Source organism: Hyaena hyaena, unplaced genomic scaffold (assembly GCF_003009895.1).
Source record: "Hyaena hyaena isolate Hyena2069 unplaced genomic scaffold, ASM300989v1 scaffold_232, whole genome shotgun sequence".
In the NCBI taxonomy this organism is placed as follows: Eukaryota; Metazoa; Chordata; class Mammalia; order Carnivora; family Hyaenidae; genus Hyaena; species Hyaena hyaena.
Genome location: NW_024080864.1, coordinates 2,237,331 through 2,259,220, shown reverse-complemented (window position 1 = coordinate 2,259,220; position 21,890 = coordinate 2,237,331). Strand labels below are relative to the sequence as shown.

Sequence of the window (21,890 nt, the reverse complement as noted above, 5' to 3'; positions counted from 1 at the left end):
GCGAGATCATGACCTAAGCGAAAGTCGGAAGCTTAACCGACTAAGCCACCCAGGCGCCCCCAAAAAAAGTTTTTTAATCATGAAATCTGTTTTATCCCCTCTGCAGTAAAGATGATCTCTTCTTCTTCTTTTTTTTAATGTTTTATTTATTTCTGAGAGAGAGGGAGAGACAGCGTGAGTAGGGGAGGGTCAGAGAGAGAGGTCGACACAGAATCTGAAACAGGCTCCAGGCTCTGAGCTGTCAGCACAGAGCCTGATGCGGGGCTCAAACCCACGAACCATGAGATCATGAGCTGAAGTCGGACGCTAACCGACTGAGCCACCCAGGTGCCCCAAAAGACGATCTCTTCAAATGTAATATGTTGTAGAAGAAAATCATTCTGAAGCTCAGTCTCGTTCTTTGTTGATGTAGGATATATTCCTTCTAAGTGTGACTGAGAATCGTGACTTGTTTTACAGAGAACTTAATACTTCCTTCTTGACAGAGTAACCAAATAACAACATAATTATTTTTGGAAGTAAGTGGGAACAGAAGCCATGGTTCTCACTAGGTTTTAGAATTCTAATGTGTTTCATGGATTAAGTAAATATAATCCATAATGATAAATGCCATTAAAAATCAACAAATTAAAATTTCTTTTTATAAGTTACTTTTGAGAAAGATGTCTTGTTAGGAAATTTCTAGTGCATAATAAAAACCAACTCTCCACAGAGTCATTGAAAAATGTAATCATAATAGATTGTTTTTTTCTCTGTGGGGAATGCATTGAATGAAAAGCTCATACAGAAGAATTAAAGTATGAGAATTCAAAAACATTGTTTTTGGAAAAAAGAAAGGAGACTGTAGATGACCTTGACCTACCAGATATTTAAGCTTAGTATTAATTGACTGTAATCACTATGGTAAAGTATGGCACAGGAAAACACCAGTAGCACAGTGGCATAAAAAAGAGAGTTCAGAACAGAATCCAGAAAGATACTATATAAGATAACTTAATATTTCAGCTCACTGAAATACAGGTACCCTCCCTCCTACCATTAAAAATTCTAGTTGTAGATTCACATATTAAAAAAATCCCTCTAAAATATTACAAGAAGACTTTGATAAATATTTTTAATACTTCAGGATGGGGAAATCTCCAACTTCATTCCTCTAAAGGGGAAAACCCTGAAGCTATAAAGAAAAAAAAGATATATTTCTTTCATTAAAAGATCATCATCAACAACGAAACCTTCATGCAGTCAGAGACTACATAAACAAATTGATAATATAGGAGAAAACATTTCTAATATATTTTAAAAAGGATTAATATTCCATATTTATTCATTCAATATACCTTTATTAAACACATATACTTTATATATCAGACACTGCCCTCAGTTGTGGGGGATACTGAATTGAGCAAATTAGACTAAGTTTCCGGATTTCTTTCTATGCACTTTGACTTAAATGCTGGACTTAAACATTTAAAAAAATTGATTAAGAGACTATCCGATAGAAAAATGTCAGATGAGTAAATGAATATTACTAAAGATGAAGATGGCAACATACAAACAAAATTTAAGAGATACCATTTCTTGCATGCATATTGGCAGAAACAAGGATAGTAACATCTACTGATGGGCAAAGGTAACTCAGTATGCTCATACACTTTTGGTAAGACTCTGAATTGTTACATCTGATTTAAATATGCTGATACTCTCTAGAAATCCATTCTGTCCAAAATAAATAAAAACATTGGTCCTTTAGGTTTTTAAAATAAGAATATTTTGAAACAACAAACTGGAAGCATACATGCTGTCACTTAGAAAACAGTTAAGTAAATTATGGAACTCACTCATTCGTAAGAATGGGTTAGATCTATAGGTATTCACACAGAATGACATCCATGCTATATACAATGCAAAAACAAGTTGGCTAATGTCTACAATAAGATTGATCTTATATCTTTAAGAAGGAAGCAAGCAACAGCAGTTCTAATAACACACATACATAAACAAAGGAAAAATCTATATATGTATGTATATGTTTGATAGATATGTGGGGTTGGGGAGATACTGGGCAGGCGTACTGTATATACTTCTGCATTTAATTTGTTACAATGTATATTATTACTTAATTAAAATAAGTAGAGAAACTGCTCACCAGCATGAGTCAGTTAATAAGCATGTTTACTTCTGTTTTGAAATAGTGGATCCCATAACCCATATCTTCATTACATATATTACATAATGTATAAATTATACTGTGTATTAAGTTTAACTGATAATGATTATGATAATTCAATCAACACAAAATAATGTAAATCTTTTTTATTAACTCTTCCCACTCCCAGTATGCTTGATCTGGACTAACATGAAGGCTAGGTGTCAACAGAGAATAAAACAACAACAATGATTAAAAATATGTGGATATTGTTTAAAAGTATGTTTATATTTATAGCTATAGGTGCTCTAATGAAATGAGCACTTGAGAAGGAGACCACTCAACAGATTCCAGATTATATTCTGAGACTAAGTACTTGAGGGACATATGTCATTTTGCACATCTTCCTTGGGTCTTGATTTTGCCTCACTTTCTAGCCCTAGAATAGTTTGAGCCCCAAATTTGTTGTAAGGGACTATTCTGGGGCGCACCTGGGTGGCTCAGTCCACCTCTTAATTTTGGTTCAGGTCATGGTCCCAGGGTCCTGGGATTAAGCCCTGTGTTGGGCTCTGCCTGGAGGGTGGAGTCTGCGTAAGGTTTTCTCTGACTCCCTTTGCCCCTCTCCCCCACTCATGCTCTCTCTCTCTTCTAAGCAAACAAACAAACAAACAAAAAACAACTATAATTATTAGAAAAAGATTTTCTGATTTCACTGGGTGAAAAGTGAATATTCACTTTTGTGCAGTGATACAGAAAGAGAAAAGTGGGAGAAGGGACGATGGTTATGAAAGTACGACTGAGTTCTTAAGGCTTTTAGGAGGACTGGCAGGAAGCCTAGGATACTAAAAAGATGTGGTGTAATTATGTAGGAAGGATACCATATGTGAACATTTCATTTAATCTAGTGAAGGCTGATGAAGGGGTGGATGTCTAGATTTTTTTTTAACAGGAAAATATTTTGTAGGATTTTTAAACATGTTTTGACATCAGGACTATATCTTATACAGTGTTTTTCCACTTAGAACACCGTCTTAATGACAGACTTGATTTTCTTTTCTTCTCTCCATATAATGTTTTACACGTAATTAACAGTACATAGTTGCTGAATGATGTAAAATCATATTAGACAGAGCTCCAAGGAGTGAATTATGCATATTGGGCTCGGGTTTGCCAATATTTTTGATCATATGTTTCTCATTAATGTAAAAATCCATTAAATTCACATAATGGGACAACTTGCTGGTCATTTCTCCAGTAAATACTTATTGGATGAATAAAATACAGTTTTTTAAATATAAAATACAGTTTTAAAACTTATTTTTCTTTCAAGTGTGAAGATTGTAAGAAAAAAATCAAGTCTGTCATTAAGACGGTCTTCTAAGTGGAAAAACGCATTCATTGTCTTAAATACTTGAGGTGTAATAACCTTTAACAAACCCAGTTGTTTACTACAAGACTCTCTCCCTTTTTCTCCCCCAGTGGAATGAAACAGTCGAGCTTTTTCGCGCTAGGATGCCCTTACGGAAACATCGCTGCCGTTTCAAAAGTTACGAACGCTGCTTCACGGCGGCAGAAGCCGTGGATTGGCTGCATGAGCTGTTGAGATGCAATCAGAACTTTGGCCCCGAGGTGACCCGCAAGCAAACGGTCCAGCTGCTGAAAAAATTCCTCAAGAATCATGTTATTGAAGACATCAAGGGAAAATGGGGTCAGGAAGATTTTGAAGACAATCGTCACTTGTACAGGTAATGGCGACAAGTAAACCTTAAAGGGGAGAACGAGAAGCTCTGGTCTGTCTCTTGAAACTGCCTCATGTGAAAAAACATCTCTTGCCCACTTGAGTAATGCTTGCCCCTGTGATTTGTTGAGGAAAGACCTGAACGTGTTGTCACAATAAAGCCTATTGCCATGATCTTGGGTCTGTAGGGTGGCCTCTGGCCATGTTTTGTTGCAGTGAGCCTTCAGAAAGGACATCTTTTCTGCCTTTTGCACATTGTGAAGATGACCAGAGTAGCTCAGTGCTTCTAGAGAATATAACAGGGTGAAATAGTTCTGGGTTGGGCCTCTCTAGCAGTGAGAATGTACGTATTCAGGGGGTTAGCGGCACAGTGGGTCTGATCTTTAGGCAGATCTCAGAGCCTGTATGAAGCATTGTACTAGAATTCCCTCATGTATGTCTGCTTTTCCCCAAATGTTTTTGCTCATGTTTTAGTGCTGTTTTGTGATTGGACACCTACCACTCGATTGCCCTAAGAAAAAATGCATGTCTCTGGGCTCAGACTCTCCTTCTTACTACATGCTAGGTTATTTCTCTCCTGGAGGTGGAAGGGACCTACCTAAGCTTCAGGGACTGGGAGAATATTAAAGAGGAATGAAGCTGTACATGTCGTGAAAAAAGGAAGTGTTGAGTTATGGACAGGCCCACCAAAGGGCTGGGAACCTGAGAGGGATTCAAAGAAGAAATGGAGAGGGGTGCCTGGGTGGTTAAGTCAGTTAGCGTCCGACTTTGGCTCAGGTCGTGATCTCACGCTCCATGGGTTCGAGCCCTGCGTCGGGCTCTGTGCTGACAGCTAGTTCAGAGCCTGGAGCCTGTTTCGGATTCTGTGTCTCCCTCTCTCTCTGTACCTTCCCTGCGCACGCTGTCTCTCTCTCTCATAACTAAATAAATCAAACATTAAAAAATTTAAAAAAAAGAAGAAATGGAGAATATGGACCCTTAATACTTGCGTTCTTTTACTCCAAAAGAAAATTAGGCATGCTCTTACAATACATTTAGTAAGGGAGTTTGGGGCCCCTGGGACCCCTGACTTTGAGCAGAGAAACCCTGTCTGTTTCTTCCCTGAACCATTTCTTTGGCTCTTGTGGACTGGCTGCTGAGAGGAAGGTTGCAGAGCAGAGTGAGGGTGGCCACAAGCACCAAGGCTAAGACCACACACTGCTGCACATTTAGCATTGGACTTCTTTATGGAGTTTCATCGGCAGTCTCCAGCTTCTAGATATCGAGACTGTCATGGGGCATTTAGTTCTTTCTCCACGTGGCAGTTATTTCTGGCGTGCTCATCCAACTTTTAATTAGGATCTTGGGTGATTTGAGCTTATTCTGAGACCGTAAGTGCTTGGTAGCATCAAGTAGTGGAAACTCCAGCCCTGGTTCTGCATGCCATACTCCACTGGGGATTTGTAAGTGATCATTTCTCTTGGGAAACTGTAATTGCTTGTGCCCCGTCACAACTTAGGTAGAACACTTCTGAAAGATTCTCTGGATGAGTATCTTCCAATCTGTTCTTTTGTGACCTTACGTTGGGTAACGTCCATTGCGTCCCAGGAGGCTTTCAGGGTCCTCAGAAGAGTGAAATGGGAGTATGCTCTAGGAGGCGGCTACCCCGCGCCGTGAGAGCATGCTTCACGTCAGTGTGAAGACTTAATCAGGTGTTCTGCTTTAAAACATCGAGTGCACAGGCAGAGTACATTTGTCCACTAAAGAGTGATTTTCTCTTCACTTTCTCTAATACCTGTGAATCATAAAGGGAGCAGGATTTTCTTCACTTGTTTACCACCTGAAAACTCATAGCTTTCCATTTGCCCGAGTGGAAGTTCTCTAAGTTAACCACCGGTGTTTGCCAATTTCTCACATTAATCTGGGATGAAATATATTCAGACATGTAAAGCATTTGTTAAGGAGCACATGCCCTGAATTGAGAGTGAGCTAATGAGTGTGGCGGCAGCTGTTGCCCGCGTGCAGCTTCTGGGACCAGAGCTCCAGGGACCAGAGCTCCGTTCCTCACAGCTGTGTGTGCCAGGGCTCCAGGGAAGGGGAGGGAGGGGGCTGGGGGGGGCGGGGCGCGGCTGCCCTGCCTGCTCTGCTTACACCTGCTTTCCTTGTAGAGTAATGGAATGCCAGATTGTAATGGAAGCGGAGGAGGGAGATGGGGAGCCAGAGGTGGGTTAGATTTGAAAGTAGATGGAGAGTCAGTAAGGTGAAGAAATTCCAGAACACGCTTCTAAATATCAAGCTTTAATGGATGGGAGGGGCCTTTCTAAGTAGTATCATGGAAGCTAGAGCTGACACCCAAGGACTCTTGCTGGCAAGTAAGGAGCTAAGGTACTCAAGCATGGATGATGGGCTGACTTGTCACATTATTGTCATTAAATTCAATAGTATCCAAATTTTAAAGATTAGAAAGTTAATAAGGCCAAAGTTAGTAACTTCTGCAGCATCACTCAGCTGGTAGTAGAAGAGTTGGGATTTGAATTGAGGTGTTTGTGTCTGAAGCTTGTGTTCTTGTGGTATGCTGTGTTGCCTCCGTTTCCACAATGATAGGTTGGCTTAAGTTATTAAATAAATTAGTGGTTGGATCAGTAAACACACAGTAATAAATATGGTGCATTTGGTGTGGCCAGCATGTATTTATATATTTATAGAATCTGTCTTCAAGAAGTTATCAAAGGATGACTGGGTGGCTCAGTTGGTTAAGCATCTGACTTTGGCTCAGTCATGATCTTACGGTTTATGAGTTTGAGCCCAGCATTGGATTCTCTGCTGTCAGCGTAGAGCCTGCTTTGGATCCTCTGTCTCCCTCTCTCGGCCCCTCCTCTGCTCAAGTGCTCTCTCAAAAATAAATAAACATTGCAAGAAAGAAAAGAAGTTGTCAAATAAAGGAAGTAAGGTAAACATAATCAACCTAAGCACTTACAAATATAGCAGAAGGTGGGTGGTTTCTTGGGTTTGTGAGTTAGAGAAAGCTATGTGAAATACCAAAGGCTCTTACAGCATTTTTTTTTGAAGAGAGAAAATACACACACACACACACACACACACACACACACACACACACAGAGGATATGTGGGAGAATTTTGTAACAGAAATTATTAGTTAAGCTTTTATTTTGGAATGTGTCAAATCTTATTTCTAGTTTTAAAAGACTGGTGTCTTATTTCTTCTGTGACTATAGTTACATTTATTAACCATGGTTTTTTTTTTTCTCAAGAATCAAATACATAAGTATAGAAAATAGAAGGAAATAGTGAATTTTAGTGTGTGAGGAAGGAAAGCAAGATCCCAATATCTGAAAGTTCATTGTTGTCAAAGACGTTGCAGAGAACTGCCCAGAGCTAGTTACCAAACCACATCTTTCTTGTTACTAATGCCAGTATCCGGAAAGAGTTCTGAATTTGCTGCTACTGAAGACCATTTTAGATTTCATGAAAGGGTCTACGTAGTTGAGCCAGATGCTGTCATCTCTGTCTGACAAAGTTTCCTGGTCCTGTACCAGGAGAGGAGAGGCAGTGATATATATTTGTATGAGAAATTTCAGTTTATGAAGCAGTTTCCCTTCCATAATCCTCTTTGATCTTCATGGCAACCCTGGAAAGTGGACAGGGTGGATTTTTATCCAAAGAGAACCAAAGATGTTTCTCTTTGAAATCTCTAAACCAAACACCAGGAATGATCTAGTTAAGGAAATTCCATGCTGATCATCGAATGTGTCCATTTATTTATGTGAACAGGTAGTTATATAGGAGTATTTAAACCTAATGTAATGAGTCGTATAAAAATTGAAGCGGGTATTATAATTGCTTGTTTTGGATGATCTAATGTTGTTTGTCCTCGTGTAGATTTTTAGGAGGATGAGGTTTGTGGTTTGGTGAGCTACCTGGCCCTTGACCCATTCTCATTACTGAGGCTAGCTCTGGTGGATAGTGTAACTGGAAATGTGTTTGCTGTTCACAGATAGGAATTTACTGGCTGACCTTCAGTGGTTGAGATCTGATGTGTAGGGAACCACTTTTTTTTTTTTTTTAATTTTCCCACCTCTCCTGTCCCTTTTTTCTCTTTTTTTCTTTCTTTGTTTCTACCTCTTCATATGCCTCATTCACATTCCCACTTCTCTTTATTTCCCTTTTTCTTTCTGCTCCCTTTCCTTCATATTTGCTTTTCCCCCCGTCCTGTTTCCAAAATACTGATTTTAATTTGAAAATAGAATTTGTTAGGTAGATATTGCCAGCTCTATTGAATAATGTTACTTTCACAGTCTTAATTTAAAAAGGCAAGAATAATGCTGCCCAGTTTTAAGACTTACTACCTGAAGTTAAAGTAATGAAGACTGTGGTATTATTGGTGAAGGACTGGATGCTTAGATTGGTGGCACAGAATTCGTGGTCCAGAATCACACACAAACTTGGCCACTTGATTTTTGACAGAAATGTAAAAGCAATTTAAAGGAAAAAGAGTAGTCTTTTAAGCAAATGGTGTTAGAACAATTGGTTATGTATTCTCTATATTCAAAAAAATGAACCTCAAATGTAAACTGCGTACTTTATGTGAAAGTTAAATCAAACTGAATCATAGATTTATTTATTTAAAAAAATTTTTTTTACATTTATTTATTTTTGAGAGACAGGATGAGACAGAGCTCAAGTTGGGGAGGGGCAGAGAGAGAAGGAGAAATAGATTCTGAAGCAGGCTCTAGGTTCCAAGCTCTCAGCACAGAGCCTAACGCAGGGCTTGAACTCAAAAACTGTGAGATCATGACCTGAGCTGAGTCGGACTCCTAACCGACTGAGCCACTCAGGTGCCCCAGATTTAAATGTAAAACTATAAAAAATTTAGAGAAACCAGAGGAGATCTTTATGCCTTGGGGTTAGGCAAAGAGTTCTTAGACATGACACTAAAATCATGATTCACAAAAGAAAAAAAAGATAAAATGGACTTCATCAAAATTAAAAACTTTTGCTCTGTACAAGACACTACTAAAGAAGCTGAGAAGACAAGGTACAGATGGGGAGAGACTTTTTGCAAGCCACATGTATGATAATGGGATGGTATCAAGAATATACAAAGAACTTACAAAATTCACTAGTAAGAAGACAAACAACCCAATTCAAATATGAACAGAACACTTAAATCGACATTTCACCAAAGGTAACTTGAGAACTACCGACGTCTGAAAAGATTTTTATGATTAGTATCAGGGGAATGCAAGTTAAATCATGCTAAGATACTAGTACACATCTATTGGAATGCTTAAAATAAAAATACTGATATATCAAGAGCCAGAGAGGATACAGAGCAATTGGAAATCTCCTCTGTTGGTGGTAGGAAGCTTGGATTGGTTATCACTGTGGAGAGCAATTTGGCGTTTTCTTTTAGAGTTGAACCTATACATACTGTATAACTCAGGATTCCCATGCTTGGACATTTACCCTAGAAAAGTGAAAACTTATTTTCACACAAATACTTGTACATGAATATTGATAGCAGTTCTATAGTAATTGCCCATAGCTGAAAACAAACCAGATGTTCTTCAGTGGGTGAGTGGATAAACATTTTACATCTATACAGTGGTATACCACTGTGTAGGTGGGGGGGAGGGAGATGTGACTATAAAATCAGAGGAGGGAGTTTTTGGGAAAAATGGAACTGTTCTGTTTCCTGATTGTGGTGATTGTACAAATCTATATATGTATTAAAATTGGTAGACTTGTGTGTCAAAAAAAACTCTCACATCAATTTTACTGTATGCTAATAACATTTTTTTAATGCTGGAGATTTGAAGATCTCCATTTGTGTCTCTGGCTAAAGAGATGTGAATTTACATTGTTTAGGTGCGTGGCTCTTTAGTCACGTCCTGGGGCCCTGGGAAAAAATTTTCATTATCCCTTTGAAAGGAACACTTTTATAGACCTCACCTTCAAGTTAATGTTCTACTGGCTCCCTCTAGTGGGCATCCTTTATTCTCATAGTAAATTCAAAATGTGTGTGTGATTTTGGTTTTCTTTTGTTTTTATTCTTTTCATCAAATCCTGGGTCGTTGTCCTGTAATAATTGGATATGTTTCGTAGTCTTCCTAGGCACCTGTTTTTTCATCTATAAAATTACAGGATGGCCTAGATCTTTAAGGACTCTTAAGATTCTAAATGTTTATGATTCCAAATATTGAGCACTTATCCCATGTGTTTGTAACTCTAAGGCAGTGAAGGAGATGAAAAAGAAATATAACATGATTCTTTTCCTCCCTAACTTGGCATTCTCTGGAGAGATAGAGTATACATATATGAAAAAGATAAGCAGCAGAAACAAGGTGTTATTTAATTAATTACCCAAAATGAACCAGAACAGATAATAAATAATAAACTATAGGTGGTATACTGATAGTCCTTGGGTTGACTCATATGTTTTGTTTCACTGGCGTAGTGTTTTTAGTTATTAAAATGTTTTCATCTCATTTTTATTTTTCAATTGTGGGTATTTGGGGGAAGATAATACTTTAATGTGGTTCAAAATTTATGAAGTTTAATAGAGTATATACAGTGAAAAATCTCTGTTCCATCTCTGTCCTCCAGCTACCCAGTTCCTTTCCCCAGAGGCTCCTAATATTATGATCTCTGACACAGTGTCTTAAGAAATTGTGAACCTGAAAGTCTTTAGTTGGGGCAAACCCACTGCGGTTGCTACTCTTGCCATCTTTCCCTTCCATCATAGCACACCGTATCGTGGTGATGTTGTCTGCCTGGCCACTGCGGGATTTGTGTTGTGACCCACTGGCTGTGGACTGGAGTGTTTTGAGACCTCATGGAGCAGGAGGTGGAGGACTTCAACCTGGGTCCTGAGAATGCGGTGGGATCTGGTTCATGAGAAGGGATGGGAAGGGAGAGGATATTTCAGGTGACAAGGATAGCAAGACTGAGGCTCTTGGTCGGAAATGTCTGAGTGGCCTTTCCTAGGAAAGGAGACAGGAGACTGGCCTGGCTGGAAAGGTTTTAGGTCAGGAAATCATATGGATAAGTTTGGTGTAATTTCTTAAATATCTGGTTGTGGAGTAGACTTTAACTTTTAAAATTTATTTTTAGGGCCACCTGGGTGGCCCAATTGGTTAAGCGTCCGACTTCGGCTCAGGTCATGATCTCACTGTTCATGGGTTCGAGCCCATGGGTTGCGCTCTGTGCTGACAGCTCAGAGTCTGGAGCCTGTCTTCGGATTCTGTAGCTCCCTCTCTCTGACCCTCCCCTGCTCACGGTGTCTCTATCTCTTTCTCAAAAATAAATAAAACATTAAAAAAATTTTTTTTAATTTATTTTTAATTGAAGTATAGTTGACATATAACATTATGTTAGTTTCGGGTGTATGACATAGTGATCTGACTGTTATATATATTACAAAATGCTTTCCATGATTAATATAGTTATTGTGTGTCACCATACAAAGTTATTACAATATTATTGATTATATTTCCTATGCTGTACTTTTTATTCATATCTTATTTTATAACTGGAATTTTGTACCTCTTAATCTCTTCTGCCTGTGTCACCCATTTCTCTCCTCTCTTCCCTCTGGTGAACACCAGTTTGTTCTTTGTCTTTATGAGTCTCTTTTTGTTGTTGTTAATCCTTTGTTTTGTTTTAAATTCCATGTGTAAATGAAATCAAACAGTATTTGTCTTTATCTGTCTGATTTATTTCACTTAGCATAATACTCTTTGGGTCCACCTATGTTGTTGTGAACAACAAGATTTCATTCTTTGTTATGGCTGGAAATCCATCCTTCCTTCCTTCCTTCCTTCCTTCCTTCCTTCCTTCCTTCCTTCCTTCCTTCCTTCCTTTCTCTCCCTCTCCCTCTCCCTCTCCCTCTCCCTCTCCCTCTCCCTCTCCCTGCCTCTCTCATCTCTTTTATCCATTTGTCTGTTGATGGACACTTGGGCTATCTCCATATCTTGGCCATTGTAAATACTTGTGCTATAAACATAGGGGTCCATGTATCTTTTCAAATTAGTGTTTTTGTTTTTTCAGGTGAATACCCCAATGTGAAATACTGGGTCTTATGGTATTTCTTTTTAATGTTTTGAGATACCTTCATACGGATTTCCACAGTGGCTGCACCAACTTAAATTTCCACCAACACTGCATGAGGGCTCCCTTTTCTCCACATTCTTGCCAACGCTTGTTATTTCTTGTCTTTCAATATTAGCCTTTCTGACTGGTGTGAGGCAGGGTCTCATGGTTTTGTTTTACATTTCCTTGATGATTAGTGATGTTGAGCATCTTTCCATGTGTCTTTTGGCCACTATGTGTCTTTGGAAAAATGTCTATTTCAGGTCCTCTGCTCATTTTTAGTTGGATTATTTGAGTATTTTGCTATTGAGTTGGAGTTCTTTATATACTTGGGTATTAACCCCCTATTGGCTATATCATTTGCAACTATCTTCTCCCACTCAGTGGGTGGCCTGTTTGTTCTTTTGATGTTTTCCTTTGCTGTTCAAAAGGTTTTCAGTTTGATGTAGTCTCAAAAGTTTATTTTTGTTTTTGTTTCCCTTGTCCGAGGAGATATATCCATACATATGTTGCTCAGAGCAGTATCCAGGAAATTACTGCTTATGTTTTCTTTTAGGATTTTATGGTTTCTGGTCTCACCTTTATTTTTTTATTTTTTATTTAAAAAAANGCTCCTGATACTATCTCTCTGGGTGTAAAGAAGTGTCCCCTCTTGCAGTGGTGGACTCGAGAAAGTCTGAATTCCCCTCCTTCCCCAGGGCTCATTGTTGAATGACTTAGTGTTCATTTTTATTTGCCTATGTAATTAACAAAAGTGTTTCCAGAGATAGTGTGTGGGTAGGATACACATTTCCTTTTTTTTTTTTTAATGTTTTATTTATTTTTAGGAGAGAGAGAGAGACAGCATGAGCAGGGGAGGGTCAGAGAGAGAGGGAGTGACAGACTCTGAAACAGGCTCCAGGCTTTGAGCTGGCAGTCAGCACAGAGCCCGACGCGGGGCTTGAACCCACGAACCGTGAGATCATGACCCAAGTGAAAGTCGGACGCTTAACCGACTAAGCCACCCAGGCACCCCACCGGTCTCACCTTTAGATCTTTAATCCATTTTGAGTTTTATTTTGTGTATGGTGTATGAAAGTGGTTCAGTTTCATTCTTTTCACATGAGGCTGTCCAGTTTTTCCCAGCACCATTTATTGAAAACACCACCTTTTCCCCATTATATGTTTCTTGCCTCTTCGTTGTCTATTCGTTGACCCTATAGGCTTGGGTTTATTCCAGGATTCTCTATCCTGTTCTTTTCATCTATATGTCTGTTTTCATGCTAGTACCATACTGTTTTGATTACAATAACTTTGCAGTATAGTCTGAAATCTGGGCTTGTGATATTTCCAGTGTTGTTCTTCTTTCTCTAGATTGCTTTGGCTCTTCAGAGTGTTTTGTGGTTCCATACAAAATTTAGGATTAGTTGTTCTATCTAGTTCTGCGAAAATTATCATTGGAGTTTTAATAGAGATTGCATTGAATCTGTAGGTTGCTTTGGATACTATGAACCTTCAAAAAATTTTTATTTATTTTTGAGAGAGAGAGAGAAACAGAGAATGAGCAGGGGAGGGGCAGAGAGAAAGGGAGACACAGAATCTGAAGCGGTCAGCATAGAGTCCGATGTGGGGCTCAAATTCACGGACAGCGAAATCATGACCTGAGCCAAAGTCGGATGCTTAACTGTCTGAGACACCCAGGCGTCCCTTTACAAAAATTTCTTTTCTTTATTTATCTTGAGAGAGACAGACAGCATGAGTAGGCGAGGGGCAGAGAGAAGGAGACAGAGAGAAAATCCCAAGCAGGCTCCACATTGCCAGCGCAGAGCCCAATGTGTGGGGGTTGAACTCACAAAACCATGCGATTATGACCTGAGCGAAAACTGAGAGTCAGACACGTAACCTACTGAGCCGCCCAGGTGCTTCTCAACATTTTAACCATATTAATTCTTCCACTCCATGAGCATGGTGTATCTTTTCATTTGTTTCTGTTGTCTTCAATTTTGTTCATCAGTGTCTTAGGGTTTTCAGAGTGTGCTTTTTACCCCCTTAATTACATTTATTTCTAAAGTTTTTCTTTTATTCTTTTTGGTTTGTGGCTATTTTGAGGTTCATTTGTAATATCTTAAATATATAGCAGTCTGTATTAAGTCTATGATCACTTAAGTTGGAACACATTTTAGAAACCCAACATTTATATTCTCCCGCCTGCACGGTTTATGTATATGATGTCATATTGTACATATTTTTATGAATCCCTTAGCTAAGTTTCTAGATATATTTGATTTTACGACTTTTGTCTTTATTTAACCTTCATACTGGCTTTACAAGTGATTGATCTAGTACCTTTTTCTGTTTGCTTTTACCTATGTATTTTTTTCCATTTCATAATTGCCTTATAATTAATGGCCTTTTCCACTTAAAGAAGTTCCTTTAACATTTCTTATAAGGCTGCTTTAATGGTGATGAACTCCTTTAACTTTTGTTTATCTAGGAAGTTCTCTGTCCTTCATTTCTGAATGATAACCTTATTGGGTTGAGTAATCTCAGTTGTAGGTTTTTTTCCTTTCAGCTCTTTTGAATATATTATGCCACTCCCTTGTGACCTACACAGTTTCTGCTGAAAAATCAGTTGATAACCTTAGGGAGTTTCTGTTGTTTATAGCCATAGTTGACCCTTGAACAACACAGGGTTTGACTGCATGGGTCTCCTTATATGTGGATGCTTTGCGGTACAATATTATAAATGTGTTTTCTCTTTATGATTTTCTTAATAACATTTTTCTTACTCTAGCTTACTTTATTGTAGGAATACAGTAAATAACACATATAATACACAAAGTGTACGTTAATTGACTGTTTATGTTCATCGGCAAGGCTTCTGGTCAGTGGGGGGCTATTTTCATGGTTAAGTTTTGGGGGAGTCAAAGTTATACTTGGGTTTGGGGTGTATGAGGGCAGTGAGTGGGGTATCACTGCTCCTAATCCCCACATTGCTCAAGGAGTTCATTATTGCTTTTCTGTTGCTCCTATTAAGACTCTCTTTTTAGGGGCGCCTGGGTGGCTCCGTTGGTTGAGCATCCGACTTCGACTCAGGTCATGATCTCCTGGTTTGTGAATTCAAGCCCTGCATTGGGCTCTGTGCTGACAGCTCAGAGCCTAAAGCCTGCTTTGGATTCTGTGTCTCCTCGTCTCTCTGCCCCTCCCCTGATCGTGCTCTGTCTCTCTCTCAAAACTAAACATTAAAAAAAAAAAAAAGATTCTCTTTTATTTTTAGTTTTGGGCATTTTAATTATTAGGTGTCTTATTGGGACCTAGATGGACATTTCTTCGGAACCAGGCTAGGGAAGTTTTCTTCAAATAAGCTTTCTTTGCCTTTCTCCCTCTCTTTCTGGGACCCTAATAACGTGAATATTAGTATGCTTGTACCACAGGTCCCTTAATGTGATGTGGTCCCAGAGGTCCCTTAATCTGTCATCAGGTTTTAAAATTCTGTTTTCTTTTTGCTTTTCACCTTGGGTGCTTTCTCTTACCCCATCTTCCAGAATGCTCTTTTGTTCATCTGCATCCTTTAATATGGTCTTGATTCCCTTTAGTGTGTTTTTCATTTCAGTTATTGTAGTCTTCAGTTCTGATGGTTCTTTGTTATATTTTATCACTTTGTTAAAGTTCTTCCCGAGTTCATCCACTCTTGTCTGCAGTCTGGAGAACATCGTTATGAGCATTACTGTGAACTCTTTATCAGGTAGATTGCTTATCACTGTTGTAATCAGTTCTTGTTCTGAGGTTTTGTTAATTGGTTTGGAGTATATGCCTCTGTCTCCTCATTTTGCTTGACGTTGCGTGTAGGTTTCTGTGAACTAGTTGGTTTTGGCTGGCTGAGTGCAGCCGGAGCTGGAGTGGGCTGGAGGACCCTGCAGAGGGGACATGCCGGTGGGGTGGCTGGAGCTCGAGCAGGTGTGGGCCGAGAGGTTTCCCAGTGTGGACTGTGCCGTGGCAGCCTTGTTGTTGGGTTAGCTGGAGCAGATGTGGGCGGGATGGCCACCTTGGCAGCATGGCGGGGGCTGGTGTGGGCAAGGGGCCCTGGCTGAGGCAGCAGGCTGGCTAGTGCTCCTTGACCCTCCTTCCCTCCGTGCTGTCAAGGTAGGGGAAGAACAAGCACAATGACGCTCACTGGTAACTCCAGTCCTTGAGAGAGTTTCAGCAGTTCCAGCACTGTTCGCACGCTTCAGCTCTAGGGTTAGTAACCGGGATCCCTCCACTTACAGTCTAGTGCCTTCTAAACTGCTATTTTTTGCTGTCCCTCAGGTCGTGTGAATCTGCTGAGGGCCCTCTGTTGCTCTGTTTTCTTCCTGCAGCTTATAGGGTGGGGGGTGGTGTTCTTATCATCACCTTGTCTCTGTCTCTCCTGCCCATTCTCTGTGTGGTCCCTCTGTCCTTTGATGTGCAGAAGCTGTTCACCAACCCTCAGTTCTTCAGGAGGAATTGCTCTACAGGTAGGTGTAGATTCCTTGTGTCTCTGGGAGGAGGTGAGCTCAGGGTCTTCTCATGCTGCCGTCTTGGATCCCTTTACTCACCCCTTTGCATTTAGGATCTTTACTGATGGTTAGCGTTTTCTTTTCCTGAGGTCTGCAGTGTAACTCTTACCTTTGTCCAGACACCCGTCAGTCTGTAAGTCCTTGCAGTTCTTCAGATACAACTGTGGTTAGTGAGAACATCTAAGTCTTCAAGATTTGTTCCTATATAATGGCTCTGGGAGTTTAGAGCCTCTGGAGCTGGATGAGTGTCTCAGAGTCTCTGTGCCCGTACCTCCCACAAAAGTCACGACTGAATGTCCAGGTTACTGCATCATTGTTGTGGGGTAATGATGAAAAACATATACTGGACAGTTCACCTTTTTTGCTGCCAAGCATGTTAAGCTCCTTTTCTGTTTTGTGAGATTCCCTGTTTTAGTGAGCCTTGGAGGGAGGCAGGGCCCTGTCTTCCTTGTAGAAGTCAAGGTAGGTGAGATTCTCCCTCTCTGTGCCCCCAGCAGTTAGGGTTCAGGGGCTTGTCTTGCCCTTGGCGGTTGATATGCTCCTGCCTAGGATTTTGAATCTCAATGTGAGAGATGCAAAGGGGAAGGGACAGCCTGGAATTTCTTGTGACAGCAGTGGCAGCCTGCAGGAGCAAGGGCAGAGCACAGAGAGGCAAAGGCACACAGAGGCCATGGTGCCAGCAGTTGCTGACACTAGACTGTCCCTTGTGGTTCCTGCTGTGTGTGCTCCTGTGCCTTCCTTTCTCCCTAGCATTTTCCCCCCCTTTCTGATGCTAGTTCTCCAGCTCTCCTATTGATTTTGTGACCTACTTGGATATTTTCAATTTTTTTGGGGTGTGGTTAAATTAGCCAGAATTGGTTTTTGCAACCCACAACTCAGACTGATATGACAGGCAGTGCTTGTTGAAGGAGCAAAACTGGGGAATTATTTTGGGCGGAGGAAACAGTGCCACAGAGCCACGAATATGGTATGTATACACACTGCCCAGTAGGTAAGCAGCAGTGCAGTCTGTCCTCAGTTGTGGGGATGGATTCCAGCTGAGGACCCCAGCAGTCCTTGAGGTGCAGGAGTAGAATCCGCTAAAAATAAGCAGTAAGCTGGTTGCACGTTACCCTGGGGCAGAGAGTTCTTTCTATACCAGGCTCAACTCATTCTGAGGTTACATTATTGCTGCCATCTTTGGATGAAAAACATGCCAGGGAAAGCAGGTGTGTTAAACAGAGTGTTGAATAGACTGTTCTAACTCACAAAAAGCATCTACTGAGTACTGATAAACTATTGTGACATCCTTTTTTAGGCTTTTTGGTGATTATCTCAGGTTAAATTCAAACCTTTTTTTATCTTTCTACCCTCCCCATTCATGTGTGGTCATATTCCTGTGTGTCAAGTTTTACCACGTTTCTTTTTTCCTTTGCTTTGTGATTGTTTGTTTCACCTACTTGGTCTTTAATTCTTTTTTTCCTTTAATCCTTACCCAAGCTTCTTTCCTATGAATTCATGATGCCTAGTAATTATCATTAATAGAGAATAGAGCTTCATCAGTAGAGAATCCAGAAAAATCTGTGAACATAGCCCACTGAACACTCCCCTTAGAGGAAGAGAAGATTTTTTGGCCAGAGAAGGTAGATTGAACAGGAGTAGTTCTTAAATACTGCTGACCTTGAAAATGTTCCCCTGGGAATCTACCAGTTTTTCTCAGTTAACCCCACGCCAGAAGTTTCTGAGAAGAGTGGGGACTTGCCTCGAGGTGCAGGCTATGAGAGGGGACTTGTGAGGGCTATGGATAGGTGGGGCAGGCCACTATCTGAATTTGATAAGCCTGCAAACTAGCAGTGGGAGAGGCCTGACAGGTGTTTTATTGGGAGTTTCAGAAAGCATGGTCTGTTTCAGAGTTTTTTTTGTTTTGTTTTTTGTTTTTTTTGTTTTTAATATTTATTTATTTTGAGAGAGCATGCTCAAGCTGCTGAGCAAGTGTGGAAGGGCCAGAGAGAGAGAATCCCAAGCAGGCTCTTCACTGTCAGCACAGAGCCTGAAATCGGGTTTGAACCCATGAACTCTGAGATTATGACCTGAGCTGAGGTCGGACATTCAACTGACTGAGCCACAGAGGTGCCATTTCCGTGTTTTTATCCAACTGTTATCCAGTCAGCATTTCACCACTTGTGAAATACTTGTGGCTTCTTCTTGGCGCTGGTCCTTGTTAAGGTCCTTGTTAGTTAGATCCTGAGGTGTGCTGCTTCTTGCTGTCCTCTTTGGCTTCCCTTTCTCTTCTCAGGCATCTAGGAGTACTTAACTCTATGTCAGTCACAGTGCTAAACACTTCAGATGCATGACTCATACTTCAGAGAGTTCCAGTTTAGTTAGGAAGACAGATAAATCTGAATTCATTATCACAGATGCCATGATTAGGGTGTGTTGTCAGAGGACCAAGGAATCAACTCTGATTGTATAAGTCAGAATATTTTGCTCCAGAGGTGACACTTGAATTCAATCTTGATGCATCAGTGGGTGTTTGCCAGGCAAGGGAGAGGGGTTAATCAAGGTGGAGGGAATTGCTTTTAAAAGTGGTCATCACAAGTGAGCTTGAAGGATATAAGAATGTGTAGGGTATTATTAGGAAGGGTGTGGTAGAAGATAAGGCTGTGAAAGAATTTGCTTTTATCTATGTCCCCTACACCTAGCACAATGCCTAGTATTCACTGAGAAAGAAGTTCAAAGGTTAGTAAGTGAGGAGGTCCCTTTTTACTGAGAAGGAGTTGAGCAATAATCACTCCACCTGTTCCTGAGTTAGAGTGGCTCAGTCTTTTCTCACATCAAGTGAGCTGCAGTTAAGTATAATATGAAGTCAGTAATAGAAGGACTGTGACAAACAAACTGTTTGGAGTGAGACAGGCCTGGGTCTGTTAGTTTAAATTCTCTGAGAATAACAGGAGATGCCACAATGGGTCTAGATATGAAAGGAAATTAATGCTAATATTTGGGGCATGTTTGGAAGGGTTGAAGGGGGAAGAGACCAAGGGGCTGGGACTCTGATGCAGGTCTGATCTCTGGGAAAGCAGATAGGAAAGAATTGGGCAGGAAGGACCCAAGACTTTAGGGTACAGTTCTGAGAAAGTCTTGGCCAGGCTGATGGGAAGTCCTTGGACAATGGTTGCTTTCTAGAGGAGCCCTATGTCTTCTGGTAGAATTGTCCTGGCTCCAGTACCCACCGTGTGCTCACTGATGCGCTGGAAGCATCGTGGCAACACGTGAAAGGTACAGTAGTTAGAGCCTGGGGGCTGTCGTGGAGGCTGCTGGCCTCTTGAAGGGAGATAGGAACCGGGCACCTCCATGGCTGGCATAGCCAGTCACTTGTGCTGCACACATCTCCTTCTCTTCCCGTGCTCATGGGACTTTCTTCCTGAGGCGACATGCAGGAGATGGAAATTACTGGGAAGAATATATCCCTTGTTGCTGCAGCCAGCCTTATGGCTACCGCTGGTCCTTATCCTCTTTCTTCTCCACTAGCCACTGTAGATTTCCTCGCCCGCAGCGATCACCTTGACAAGCTTTGGGTGTCTTACCTCGTAGCGTGACCCCAAAGTTCATTCCTGAAAGTGTCTGGACCTTTGAAAACCATACACTTCCTAGGCTGATATTTCTGTCCATACCCCTTTACAGTTACAGTGGGGCAAGGAAGTACCAAGAGGTGCCGCAGGTGTGCTTGGCCCCCAGGCGAAGAGCAGCCCACCCTCCTCCTGCTGGTCAGGATCAGTCACCTCTACCATGGCAGCCGCCTTTCTCCTTGCCTCTGCTCCCTGCCGCAGGGGAGTCTAAAGTGCACTTGCTGTGTCTCCTGGCAGGACTACTTGCTTCTCTTCTGGGAACAAGACCTCTAACTGCAGAGCCAAGAGTTGTGGGAAAGGGTCACTGGGAGGAATGGTCAATAGGGCTGTTCTCACTTTCACTCCTTGATTCTGGACCGTGTACTCTGTGGATATGGGGCACAGTACCATATAAAGTCCTATGACTTAATTTATATATTGTTCCATTGTCCTGTCTGTCCAGCTTGTCTCCAATACGACAATCTTGATGACTGCAGATGTATAACAACTTCCAAAATCAATTAGTTTAAGTCCTCCAACTTTGTTATTTTTCAAAATTATTTTGGCTATTTTAGTTCTTTTGCTTGTCCATATAAATTTTAGAATCTCCTTGTGTATTTCTATAAAAATCTCTGTCAGAATTTTTAATGATATTGCATGGACTCTATAGATCAATTTGGGGGATTTGACAAATTAGCAAAATTGAGCCCTCCAAATCATGAACATGGCATAGCTCTCAGTTCACTTAAGTCTTTAATTTCTCAGCCGTGCTTTGTAGCTATGCATGTACTGACACTGCACAAGTTTTGTTAGATTTAGATCTAAGTAGTTCATGTTTTTTGGTGCTATTGTAAATAGTGGTAGTTTTCATTGTAAATCTTGCACATTTCTTTAAGTTATAGATATTTTATATATTTTCTTCTGTTGTAAATGGAATTCATTTTCTAAATAGTTATTGCTAATAAGGTAACAGTGTCTTTCAGACCAGATCACCTATCTCCCTTCCTTAAAAAAAAAACAAAACCCATTTGATCCTTTACTCATAATGGAATCTTTATTCATATGGAGTGAGGAACAATTTCTGATTTCAGTGGTCAAGGCTTCCTTAGTCTGGCAACTATTTTTTCCAGCTTCATCTTTTATTCTCATTCCCTTAGATATTTTATGTTTCTGATACACCTTTAAGTAGTACTGTGAAATACAGTCATTTACAGTTTTTCAGCATTTACATAATACTGTACTATATACCACTGCTAGCCATGAACAATACATTGAATGGGCACAGAGCACAGTGGAACCCAGCAAATAGCTACAGGTTTGCCTAATGCATGGTTCCTTGGAAACCAGTCTCAGGGAGGTCAGCTCCTATAATAATCACTTTCTGCCTGGCTTTTCTTGTACAGAGGCTGAGGTGACTAAGGCAAAGAGGTAGTCTGGCAAAAGCTGTAGATGCTGCAAATTTCTGCTGATGCTCAAGAAACAGTTTTCGCATATATTATGGGAAGAACTTTGTCAGTGCATTGTGTCATGACTCACATTTATTAAGATTTATAAACTATGTTTTCCTTGCAGTTTAGATGCCTTAGAATATTTTAATTGATTGATTAGTTAATAAATTCTAATTTTAAATGAATTTTTCAAAAGATACTAAATTCTGGGATAGTTTATTTCTATTTATTTTATTTTTAGAGAGACAGATGCCTGAGCTGGGGAGTGGGGCAGAGGGAGGGAGGGAGTGAGAGAGAGAAAGAGAGAGAATCTGAAGCAGACTCCATGCTCACCCCAGAACCCAATGCAAGGCTTGATCCCACGAC

At 40.5% G+C, this 21,890-nt stretch overlaps 1 protein-coding gene across 2 annotated transcripts in view; it reads left to right on the top strand.

The window, feature by feature from the left end:
* Window positions 1-21,890, top strand: part of DEPDC1B (DEP domain containing 1B) — an 82,846-nt gene that overhangs the window by 4,441 nt on the left and 56,515 nt on the right. For both annotated transcript variants that reach the window (XM_039243821.1, XM_039243822.1), the window contains exon 2: window positions 3,626-3,891. In XM_039243821.1, coding sequence (XP_039099752.1) covers window positions 3,626-3,891 — 266 coding nt within the window. The remainder of the gene's footprint in view (window positions 1-3,625; window positions 3,892-21,890) is intronic.